Genomic DNA, 12,797 nt, shown 5'->3' on the forward strand with positions numbered 1-12,797 from the left:
GAGTGGGAAATTGTCACTCACAATATTTATGTCCGCCCCCTAGGCTCCCACCGCGGTTCCCCATGTCTCCTTAGCCATAGAGACTCCATATTACATCACGCGCTTCCGCAGACGGTGAAACAAATGCTATCATTCTTAGGATTGACAGGATATAGTCGCGCCTATGTCCCAGACTACGCAGGCTGCACAGGGCCGCTCCGTGCGCTCGTTAACGCACAAGGCATGCGCAATTTGCGGGCTCCGTTGGTCGTTTATCGCACTAAAACAGGCTCTCGCGTGCGCAGCTGACCTGGCCGTTCCAGACTACACCCGGCCGTTTTTCCTCTATGTTTCTGAAACGCCAGGCGTCGCTAACGGGGTGTTTCAGAAAAAAGGGGGAGGGAGGGAGGAAAGCGGGATACGCGGTAGTCCGACTGACTCCGACTGGACACGAGACGATACGATCAGTTAAAATTAAAGGGCAGCAATCGGCCCAGCCAGAAGGCGGAAGTCATGGGACTCATTGCGGCCCTGGAGTGGGCAGAGGGGAAAGCTGGAAACTGGGAGCAGGACTTACACGGTTAGTGAGACATGGTTAGTGAGGCCCAAAAGGGGGCGACAGACCAGGAGAAGACATTGTGGGCCCAAAGGGGAGCGACATTAGGGGGAGAATTGTGGAGAAGCCCGGATGGTCGGGTAGTGTTACCACCGGGACTCCAACAGAGTGTGGTGGGAGAAGCCCACGGGTTGGGACATGTGGGAGTGGCTCGGGTGAAACGGAACCTTTGCCACTGGTGGCACCCCTATTTGGACGACGTAATCAAGGAGTATGTGCGGTCTGCCCGGTGTGCACCATGTACAACCCCCGGCCGGGGATCCGGCCGGAAATGGGAAAGTTCCCGACAGCGGTACCGCCTCGTGTGTGTGGATGCTCTGACTGGCTGGCCAGAAGCATGCCCCACCAAGAGGGAGGACAGCGCCACGGTGGCCAAATTTCTCAATACATCCCCCGGCACGGATTCCCGCGAAAAGTCCGAAGTGACAACGGGACCCATTTTAAGAATAAAGAGCTCCAGAAATTTGTTCAAAACAAAGACAATAACAGAATTACAATTTGTTATAAACAAAAGAAACCCCTAGACAACATCCCGACCTGTCCAGACACCGAGAGCGGGCTCATGAAAACAAGGTGGGCACAAACCTTTTTAACAGAACTGTGCATATTGACTATCAAATTATCGATGTCTGGATAAGGAACAGATGTTTTAAATAAAAGACAGAATAAAAAATCTGCATAAAATTATAAGACAAGCATGCATTTTAGGAATAACGCTCGGCATTAAATTTTAGCCATTAAATTTTAGGTAAAAGATTAAATCCAAAATGTAGATTTTTTTCTAGGTAAACCGCCCCCTAGATGAGCAGGTAGAAAGGGCAAATAGAACGTAAGGCAAAATTGGCTAGGATTTGCGCGGACTCCAAGCTATCTCGGATAGAAGCCTTTCCGATAGCTCTCATGTCAATAAGGGCATCCCCTAACAGCGGCCCCATTTAACTTATGCACAGGAAGGAGGTTCGAGAGTCTGGCCACGGTGGGTCTGAGGGGGACGCCCCTGGACCTCACCTGCTGGATCTCTCTCTCGCTCTCCTCAAAGATACAGGACCACGTTGGAGAGTTCACCCACTGTCGGGTAAGGCTGTAAGAGTCTCCGACTGGGTCTGGCTGAAAGCGGTGAAAAAGAAGTGGCCCTGGGCAACGCAGCAAGTACAAATGATATGGACAATGACTCCGGGGGGAAATAATCCCCGGGGGAGTGTGTATATATTGCAATTGTTTTGTTTGCTTCGTACCCCCTACATAGGTGGTGTCCCTCCTGGGGCTACGCATTCGCCTAGACAGGGCTGAGCTGGTACAGGGCCAACAGTGTGATAAGGGGCCATGGCGGCAAACTGCTCCTTCGAAGCGGTGGACCCCACCTGATGCAGTCCCTGGAGCTGGTCATCTACGTTCCTGGTCCACCAAGGGGAGGCCCGGGTAACTCCAAACTACCCATGGCCGAGTGGGTCCTGCTGAGGGTCATCAAGCAAAAGTGGGCGGACCTCCACGTATCACTGGAGTCAGTGCGCCGCAGCCTCCAACCCCGGCAGCCAACGACCGGATCCTCACAGCACCACGACACCGCCCGACCCCTGAGGAACGGGTGGCGGCCGCCGATTCGGGGCACTCATTGTTAGCTGCGAGGGTGATAGTGCTAGTAACCTCTCCCCTAGGTCATAGAGGAGCGAGGGGGCACGATCACCATTCCCCGCCCAGAAGCAGACTGTCCAACTGGAGGGGACCTCAGCTGTTTCCCCTACTGATTTGTTTATGGTTTATTGTGTGTTTGATCTTTGCGCTGGATTTAGTTGACCAGGGTTCAAGAGAGAAAGATCAAAACAGCGGAGTAAGCACACCTCGCATGAGGTTAAGAGCAGAAAAGCTGTGAGATCCAGTATCACACCCAGGGAGACAGTGTTCCATAAGAAACCACTTTTTGTTTGCTCATTTAGGATGTTTAAGTTTAGTATAAGGTTGATAAGTGTTATAAGTTTAGTATAAGGTTAATAAATGTTTTAAGTTTAGTATAAGGTTAATAAGTGTTATAAGTTTAGTATAAGGTTGATAAGTGTTTAAGTTTAGTATAAGGTTGATAAGTGTTTAAGTTCAGTATAAGGTTCATAAGTGTTTAAGTTTATTACAAGGTTGATAAATGTTTAAGTTTAGTACGAGGTTAGAGAGAGTTAGATCGGTGCAGTTTGTTTAAGACTTTGTTATTAATTCTTCCAGGAGGTGAGCGAATGCCATCCTCGCGTTCAGTAATACAGATGCTCGCGTTCAGTAATACAGATGCTGGTAAGGTTTTCCCGCCAAAAGACAAATGGGGTTTTTCCCGTAGGTTTTCCCGCTAAAGATAAATGGGGTTTTTCCGCCCAATCACTCCTGGCCCAATGCACTGTGAAGAATTGTTTATCGTTGGTTTTATGTTTTATTTACCTTCCCCTTGATTAATATATGTTGTGATAACTGTTATAGAGTGACCTCATATTTGATGAGGTCAAAAGGGGGATTGTTGGATGTAGTATAGCGCAGAAAATGGCGGCTGATAGAAATGACAGGGCATTTTACTTAAAATGGCGCCCGACATAGAAAATGTGTCTTTATGACATCTCTCATCCAAATAGCCTTTATGACGACTTGCCTATGAGGAACTATATAGGAGTGTCTGAGAAGAGACTCTCTCTCGCTTGGTCGCTCTTGCTTTGGGCTCGTCTCTTGGTCTTTGTCATTGTGCCAATACAGGATCCATTCTGCATCGCATCCGTCTCCATCTTATTGAAGAATCTCTCGAGATCAACCAACCTGGGAGGGATCGGTTCCTAGATCCCAACACTGTCTGTCTCTCTATCTATCTCTATCTGTCTGTCTGTGTCTGTCTGTCTGTCTGTCTGTCTGTCTGTCTATCTATCCATCTATCTATCCATCTGTCCATCTAGCTTTCTGTCTGTCTATCTATCGATGTATCATCTATCTATCTGTCTGTCTGTCTTCTGTCTGTCTGTCAATCTATCTTTCGTCTGTCTGTCCTTCCATCTATCTATCTATATCGCTATCTGTCTCTATCTGTCTGTCTATATCTGTCTATCTGTCTATCTGTCTATGTCTATCTGTCTGTCTGTGTATGTCTATGTCTGTCTATGTCTATGTCTATGTCTATGTCTGTCTGTCTGTCTGTCTGTCTGTGTGTGTCTGTCTGTCTTGTCTGTGTGTATGTCTGTCTGTCGACTGTGTCTGTCTGTGTGTGTGTGTGTGTGTGTGTGTGTGTCTGTGTGTCTGTGTGTCTGTGTGTCTGTGTCTATCTGTCTGTCTGCCTGTCTGCCTGCCTGCCTGTCTCTGTCTGTCTGTCTGTCTGTCTGTCTGTCTGTCTGTCTGTCTGTCTGTCTGTCTGTCTGTCTGTCTGTCTGTCTGCCTGCCTGCCTGTCTGTCTCTCTGTAGGGACAAACATGTATACTAAACATTCTGCAGAATAACCCATGACCTTTTTTTTTTGACAGCACGCATGCGCACACGAGTTGTTTGACGTCGTGCACATGCGCACTCTGCCGCCCCGCCCCCTTCCTTTATATATGGCCCCAGCTGCGCCTTCTCCTTCCACCTTCAGCCATTTTGACCATGTTGGGAGCCGTGGGACGCTGCTGCTCCGGAGCTCTGCGGGCTCTCAAGCCCGGGCACCCTGCCCTGGCACGTAAGTCGCGGGAGCTTTTCTCCAGGGGTGGAGAAATATGCCCGAGGAAGAAACTCGAGGAGGAAAGATGGGGAGTTGTTGCCTGAGCAGGCGAACGGTTACCGTCGGTTAGCGTCGGCGGCGCGCTAGCTGCCCTGCCAGGCCGCGCCGCGGCTGTAGCGTTGCGGCGCTAATGCTAATGCTAATGCTAATGACCTTTATGTGTCAATGCATGAGGCGGTGCAGCCTGAGCTGAGAGGCGTCGATGGGGCCTCGGTTTCCTGTTTTCACCGCGTACTGGCGATATAAACGCGAGTTTTCTGATCCTGGAAACGGCGGATCGCTGAGGTTTTAACAGTCAGGCCGTGTCACCTTAGCACCCGCAGTGCCCTCTGAGCAATGAATGGAGCCGGCTGCGAGCCTAAGTCCATGCCGACCACCAGGCCGGCGAGCAACTCTCACCCTAAATGTTGGTCCGGTACAGAATGAGACACGGGAGCGTGTGGTTCCGCACGGTTTAGCTCGTTTCGACGCATTGACTTGAGTGACCGCTGTCAAACCGCGCTGTCTTGCTTGATCAAATTCCTGTTTCGACCGATACAGAGGTTTGTTTTTTTTTGTATTCATTTAAGTTAATGTTCAGGAGTATTGCCATGTTCTACCTCAATATATCTTGTTCATTTTTGGGGCCCGGAAATAACTATTAAGGCAGATGTATTCTATCTGCCCCTGAAGCCAACTGCCGTGTTACAGCAACACAAGTCAATCATGACGATGAAGATGATAATAAAGTATTCAAATATGGATAATTGATGCTGATTTGCAATGACTGTAAAGTTAACTAAAGCTTTGACTTTGTACAATAAATCTTGTCGATTATATTAAAACCCAGACAAATCTTTGTGAAATTGTGTCCCCCATCTCCTTTTTAAACACTCGTTTATTTTTTCGATCGTGTGATTGCCACCAGTTGATGCAGTTATTGGGGAGCAAGGTTATTGGCGGAACCCCACTATCATGTTTGTATGCGTTTCCAAAATGTCAGGATGATTTTGCAATGCTCTTACTTTCCCACAGGGGAACCTCTTGGGCACTAAAAGTGGAATATTTCCTAAACTGTTGGCCGAAAACTTCCACAAAGTTAAAGCAAACGCGTCTATCAGGTTGATCATTTTGGTGTATGTGGCTCAGAATCTGTGAAGTAGCCTGGGGGAATTTTTATATTATTTGCAATAAAGGTAAGTTTCATGTGCTGTCAGCAAACGCAACGATACGCGTAACGTAATCATACACTTTTCAGAGTATGGAACTCCCACAACCAGTCAATGCCGTAAGGTCTATAAAGCCGTTGATCCTTCAGAGCGACAGAAGGAACTTGAACTTGATTTTTGCCTTTTGTCGGACGTCAGTGCATTAAACACATGAATTGATCTCTCCAGGCAGGGGTTATGCTGCTCCAGCCGCTGCCGCCGCCACCGCCAACGGCCGCATCACGGCAGTCATCGGTGCCGTGGTGGACGTCCAGTTCGACGAGGGCCTCCCCCCAATTCTCAACGCCCTGGAGGTAGCTGGCCGTGAGTCCAGGCTTGTCCTGGAGGTGGCGCAGCATCTGGGTGAGTTTCCTCCACTTTGAGCGTCTAATGGAAAGAATATTTTCCAGTGGTACACTGTGGCGAATCCCTTCTGTTGTGTTAATTTTTTATTTGTATTTATATTTTGTTCTGCCCAGGGGAGAACACGGTGCGTACCATTGCTATGGATGGTACAGAGGGTCTGGTCCGTGGACAGAAGGTTCTGGACACCGGTGCCCCCATCAGGATTCCAGTGGGCCCTGAGACCCTGGGAAGAATCATGAATGTCATCGGTGAGCCCATCGACGAGAGGGGTCCCATCTCCACAAAGCAGTAAGTTCAGTATCCGGAGAAACATTATGGAGTAGGATATTGCAGGAGTTGGAATGGCTTCTTTTTACTCTGTTGTAAATAATCTGAACGGCAGTTTTTTCTTTCCCCAGGACTGCCGCCATCCACGCCGAGGCTCCTGAATTCACCGACATGAGCGTCGAGCAGGAAATCCTGGTCACCGGCATCAAGGTGGTGGACCTGCTGGCCCCTTACGCCAAGGGAGGAAAGATCGGTACGGGCTTCCCCAAAATACTGGCCACTGAAAATTCTTCGATGATTAATCACAATGAGAATTTGAGTTTATTCCGCTTAGTACATTTCCATACGCGAGGAATTTGCCAGGGTGATGACTGGTGCATTACTGTAAAGACAATTCGTTTGAAGAAAGATTAGGAGTGTGAAAACAAACACACAACTTTTGCAATAATCAGTGCAATAACACTGGTATTACTCTGTACATACTGTGATACGATAGTTAGTACATACTTTTTTGTTTAGCAGATTGAACATGCACCAGAAACCTACAAACGGTGGACTACCAGTGTGTTTACATGTGGCTATTACTGTTAGGTTTAATGTAGGGTATTTTCTCATAAATGTCCTGTATTTTTTTTTGCCTTTCTAAAAAATAAAAAGTTTGGTGTCCCCGCGATCTCCGCTGATCGCTGTGCATCCCAGTCTCTCCAAACAAAACCAATAACAGAGTTTCTACTAGATGTCTTTTATTTTAATTGAATAAACAAAAAAAAACACTGCGTAGCTGGAGCTTGAAATCGCGGCAAACCAGGACGTCTGGTCGCCGTAGTTGAATTATGTGTACAAGCAGCATTACGTCATTACACCACCGTTTAGACATGTATAAATACACCGCCCAATAGTTCTGATTCCACCTCTGTCTGCGGTTCAAAGTATGCTACGCTGTTGTGTTCACTGCTCCGGGTGCATCAATGTGCATTCTCCCAATGATGATCTGTGGTGTTTGACAAGGCTTGATGGATACAAGATACACCTGTCTCCGCAGAGAGTGTCAGAGCAGAGAATCCCCCTCGTCGATCTTTATTTTAAACTCATTTGTCCATCTCCTGCAGGTCTGTTTGGTGGTGCCGGCGTGGGAAAGACTGTATTGATCATGGAGCTGATCAACAACGTGGCCAAGGCCCACGGTGGATACTCTGTGTTTGCCGGAGTGGGAGAGCGAACCCGCGAGGGAAACGATCTGTACCATGAGATGATAGAGTCCGGCGTAATCAACCTGAAGGACGCCACCTCCAAGGTGAGCGTGTGGCGCGCTTTATTTCCAACGTGTGCGTTCTACTACTAACTCGGTAATGAAGTTCACGTAGTGGTTTACAGCTTGAATAAAGCCGCCGCACAGCCCGCGTGACCTTGTTTTGAACGGCCCCCGTGTCTGTCCCTCCGTCCTCCTCCTCTCTGCCACCAGGTGGCGCTGGTGTACGGACAGATGAACGAGCCCCCCGGCGCCCGTGCCCGCGTGGCTCTGACCGGGCTCACCGTGGCCGAGTACTTCCGTGACCAGGAGGGTCAGGATGTGCTGCTCTTCATCGACAACATCTTCCGCTTCACGCAGGCCGGCTCCGAGGTGAATAAAGTCTAATAAAATGAATAACCTTTACCGTTTAGCACTTTTCATAGACGACATGAAACTGAAAGTGCTTTACATTAAAAGGCCTTCAAACGGTAACATGCAAAGCAATTGAGCGAAATGCATTTAAAGTTATTCAAATAAAACTTGGGTCAATTTTCAGATTTGGGTCTTCAATTGAAACCATGAAGGATGTTGGATGTTATAGATCCAAAAATCATGGTTTCTCATTCAGTTTCAAACAAGTGGACAAGAAGCAAAACTCTTCAAATCTGAGGATGAACAAAGTATCTGTTCTTGTATACAAGGACGTTGATGGTTGTTTTTAAGGATATGTTTCTGTGATCATTATATTAATTTCAAATTGTCTTTATTGGCACGACAAGGCATGTACAATAAGTAACAATTATATCACACAACATATCGATTAAGACGGCCATAACTTATATCTTTTGGGGTTGTGGCATGCAGGACTTGACGCGCTATCGCTGTGGAAATGTTAAAGAATGGTGTGTAGATGCAGGTTTGGTGCCGCTCTGAAGCCTTGTCCTCCTTCCAGGTGTCTGCCCTGCTCGGTCGCATCCCCTCCGCTGTGGGTTACCAGCCCACTCTGGCCACCGACATGGGCACCATGCAGGAGAGGATCACCACCACCAAGAAAGGCTCCATCACCTCGGTGCAGGTCGGTACGGTCTGCTGCAGCTCGCTCCCGAATGTCGCACAACCAAACTGCATCCACTGCTGTGTATATGATGCTCTGTTGGCTTCGGTACCGGAGGATTTTATTGCCTCCGGTGTGGAGGCAAAATAAAATTGTTGGGTTGTGTAATATAGTATGCTAGGTAGAATATAGCCTTTTTAACCCTGTATTTCTGGTATATAAGGAATATTAAAGGAAAAGTATTATTTTGGGCTAAGTCTTAGTCCCTTTTTACTTATTTTACTCTTTATTGGTCATTATAAGGTTAAACTAGGGTGGGGAAGACTAGCCATCATTCTACAGCCTGTATCTGCTTTTTTCTAGTTATTTTTAAATTATACACAGCCTGGGTGATGGCTTTCATTGCTGTGCCCAATCTATTTTGAAGCTAACATCGGGGGAGGGGGCATATGCGACCAGGATATCCAAAGCTGAGGTTTCTGATAATAATCAATCAACCAATCGCGCCCCATTCAGGCCATCTACGTGCCTGCTGACGATCTGACCGACCCCGCTCCCGCCACCACCTTCGCCCACTTGGACGCCACCACTGTGCTGTCGCGCGCCATTGCCGAGCTGGGCATCTACCCCGCCGTGGACCCCCTGGACTCTACCTCCCGCATCATGGACCCCAACATCGTTGGGGCGGAGCACTACGACATAGCCCGCGGCGTCCAGAAGATCCTCCAGGTATCCTGCCGCCAGGAACGTCACTCAAACCTGCCACCTCCTAAAGACGCACCTGTATTGTTTTTTAGCCAAACTTTTTTTTTTTTTCCCATTCTGGTTTATTGTTGGTTTGTTCTACTTCCAATCTTAGGTTTACTCATGGCAAATGTATCCATCTTCTAGTTTAGTCTTTTTAAATCGATGCTCATTAGGCTTTTGGCGATTGAAGAGATAATCCACGATTGGTTTTCCCTACACTGATATTAAAACGATTCTATCAGAACGAAGATGTTATTAAAAAAAAAAAAAAAAAAAAAATCGGTAGTACCTGCACCCTGTGCGCTTAGACGTCTGTGGTTGCAGGCAGAGCTGCCTGCTGAGGCCTGTTCATCAGCACGAGTGTATTTTAAATCTTTAATTCGCTGTTCTCCATGCTCCTGCAGAGCAGAACTTAGCTGTGCTCTCCATGAGAGTAGTCAACATGGATATATCAGTCTGGATTGTGAGATTGAAGATGAGATGATGTTAAACGGAAACATGACAGCGAGCCGTTGTTGGAATAGAGGAGACGTTAATTAAATAGGTTTTGTTTTTTTACGTTGAAATATTTTAAACGATCATAAAAAAATTCAGAAGCGAGCTCCGCTGCACGATCAGAGCAAGCTTGGCTGCGTGTCCTAGTTTCTCCAAACAAAATAAATACTTTTTTTTTTTAAATTGTAGATGTATTTACTTTTCTCTGTTTTAGCAATTGAATGGAACCTAAAGTCCCTGTGCATAACAAGACTTTTTCCACTCACTTTCTGCAACCCCCCCCCCTGGGGATGTAGCCATGATTGGACAATATGAAAACAGGAACGATCGCCCGACCCTGACTTACGTTGCCGAATCTTCACGTTCTCCCCCTCAGGACTACAAGTCCCTGCAGGACATCATCGCCATCCTGGGAATGGACGAGTTGTCAGAGGAGGACAAGTTGACCGTGGCCCGTGCCCGAAAGATCCAGCGCTTCCTGTCCCAGCCCTTCCAAGTGGCCGAGGTCTTCACCGGCCACATGGGCAAGCTTGTGCCCCTCAAGGAGACCATCAAGGGCTTCCAGAGCATCCTGGGAGGTACGTCAACTGCCGCTCAGGCGCATCAGCGGTGAACCTTGCGCCTATTTGTTTACGTTCTTGCTTTTCTTCCCCCAACCGCCCCAGGCGAGTACGACGCCCTGCCCGAGCAGGCCTTCTACATGGTGGGCCCAATCGAGGAAGTCGTCCAGAAGGCTGCGAAGCTCGCCGAGGAGCACTCGTAAACATCCAAACAGTCGTGTGGGTAGAGGGGTTGAAAATGGAGGGAATCCAGAAGGAGAGCAACGGTCCAGTTTAGTAGGAGCACTTGGTTTGTAACATGTCAATGTACCTGTCGCATCATCCCGAAAAGTTATATTTAATGTTTCCAATGAAATGTGGAATAAAGATCTCTTTACATAAAGTACAACTTCGTGTGAACTTGTATTTCCGAGGATGATCTTGTTCCCAGCAGTGGTTTTCATGTCATGGTGGCTGTCATCCACATTGACCACAAGGTGGCAGTAGTGAGCCATGCTAAGCTATCTGTTCTGTTTTGCAGCTTGTTTTGTCACAATGTGAAATAAACAGTTGTTCAAAGAGGCTTGTTGACTGCTCTGTGCATCAAATGCTTTATCCAGGTTTCTCCTGAAACGCCAATGAGTTCTAGGAATGAACTTGTATGTATGCTCTTTGGATACTCAAAGGTGGAATATTCTAAACTGTAACCCTTATTCCTTTTGAGAGCTTTTGAAATGGTGAGCCAAACATGGAAAGAAATTCTCACTTTATTGCTCCTCCGGGGTAAATTTGGCAGACACGACTGTTGGGTCCGGTCTTCATGTTAAAATGAAACTCATGACACCAACTTTGTTTGTTTTTTTTAGTCATGTTCTTGGTAATTTTATTTGTGTGTACAATTTTTTTGTTTAGTCCCACTAATATAACTTGTATTGATCTCTCCAGCGATAAATACATCCAAACTGCCAATCTCGAAAAAGTAATCCGGTGCATTTGCACCACTGTTAAAGGCTGATTGCTGCCTCGTAGGGCTGCAAGTTACATCGTTTATTCTGAAAGGTGATTCTATACCTTTTTGTAAAGAGTTCAATTATGTTTGCATAGATAAGAAAATATTGTTACAAAAACCCCTTTAATAGGTCTATATATTATCTCGTTCTTTTATTCTTTGTTAATCCTTTGATAATGCATCTTCATTGCTTTGTCCTTGACCTTTTCACCTTCCATTTCAAGGCCAGACAGATTATGAACCAGCCCTCTCCACAGGAAGATAATATAATCGAATAACATTATGCCTTTAGACCTCCGGTTTGCCAATGTTCTGGGCAGGGTAGTGATAAAATCTGAAGGTTATTTTAAGGGTTTTTCTTCCCATTGTGCATCCTGCTGCCATCTCCTCACCAGGTAAATGACACCAACCCACCTGAGCATTGTAGGCGCTTTCGGCGGTGGACGGGTCAGCATGGGCGCTGACCGGTCTGCGGCTACACAGCCTCATACGCGGCAAGCTGTGATGCACTGTGTGTTCACCTTTATCATAGCAGCATCAATTTTTCAGCAGTTTGTGCTGCAGTAGCTCTGGGATCAGACCAGATGCGCTAGACTTGGCTCCCCACGTGCATCAATGAGACCATGGGCGGCCATGACCCTGTCACCGGTTCACCGGTTGTCGTTCCTTGGACCACTTTCAGTAGGTTCTAATCACTGCATACCAGGAACACCCCACAAGACCTGTTGTTATGGAGATGCTCTGACCCAGTCGTCTAGCCATCACAATTTGGTTCTTGTCAAAGTGGCTCAGATTCTTACTCTTGCCCATTTTTCCTGCTTCCAACACATCAGCTTCAAGGACCGACTGTTCACTTGCTGCCTAATACATCCCAGCCCTTGACAGGTGCCATTAGAACGAGACGAGCAATTCAACTCACCTGTCAGTGGTTTTTATGTTGTGGCGTATCAGTGTCCTGTCGTCCTCATGAAAAAGAAAAAAAAGACACTGATACGAAGCGTACACCAACTTTCAAACTTGTTTCTTTAAGATCCTGTTCTTGACAAATCCTCACAAATAATTCCATTGTGTGTACATTTTGTGCTTGCTTTTTTGGCCAAGGTACAGTATTCTCAGTCCCACTAATATCATAATATATATTAAAAACAAAAAACAATGTTGTGCATTTGCACCGCAGTTAAGGGCTGATTGCTGTTTCGTAAGGCTGCCAGTTACATATATAGTTTATTTTGAAAAGTGATTCTATACCTTCCATAAAGAGGTAAATTAGTTTGTGTAAATAAGAAAATATTATTAAAAAACAAACTATATAATAATTGATATAGGTTTATCTCTATATCTGTATCTACATATATAGATAAATAGAAATATAGATATAGTATATAACAATTGATATAGGTTGTATATACAATATATATCTACATAAACTGTATATGATACATTATGTCAATATATACAGTTCAACTCATGTTCCTCTTATCTTTGTAAATCCTTCCATAATGCATCTTCATGGCTCTGTCCTTGACCTTCTACATTCCATTTAAAAGGCCAGACATATGAACCAGCGTTCTGGGCAGGGCAGTAATCAAACCTGAAGG

General features: G+C 46.4%; 1 protein-coding gene across 1 annotated transcript; it reads left to right on the plus strand.

The window, feature by feature from the left end:
* Positions 1-4,146: 4,146 nt before the first annotated feature.
* Positions 4,147-10,772, plus strand: LOC307227526 (ATP synthase subunit beta, mitochondrial). Its single transcript, XM_079996879.1, has 10 exons — positions 4,147-4,262; positions 5,681-5,854; positions 5,971-6,145; positions 6,256-6,377; positions 7,234-7,418; positions 7,587-7,745; positions 8,308-8,430; positions 8,926-9,138; positions 10,028-10,229; positions 10,317-10,772. Exons 1-10 carry the CDS (start codon positions 4,190-4,192, stop codon positions 10,412-10,414), a joined length of 1,524 nt encoding a protein of 507 aa, XP_079853005.1. The 5' UTR covers positions 4,147-4,189; the 3' UTR covers positions 10,415-10,772.
* The last annotated feature ends 2,025 nt before the right edge of the window (positions 10,773-12,797 follow it).

The sequence above is a fragment of the Zeus faber genome (genome assembly GCF_960531495.2).
Source record: "Zeus faber genome assembly, chromosome: 2".
NCBI classification, from domain to species: Eukaryota; Metazoa; Chordata; class Actinopteri; order Zeiformes; family Zeidae; genus Zeus; species Zeus faber.

Bases quoted from the DNA above. Each gene is read 5' to 3' on its own strand.
- LOC307227526 (XM_079996879.1), top strand. From the start codon at position 4,190: ATGTTGGGAGCCGTGGGACGCTGCTGCTCCGGAGCTCTGCGGGCTCTC. The intron at 8,431-8,925 runs GTCGGTACGGTC...CGCCCCATTCAG, and splicing joins GCTCCATCACCTCGGTGCAG to GCCATCTACGTGCCTGCTGA. The intron at 9,139-10,027 runs GTATCCTGCCGC...TCTCCCCCTCAG, and splicing joins GCGTCCAGAAGATCCTCCAG to GACTACAAGTCCCTGCAGGA.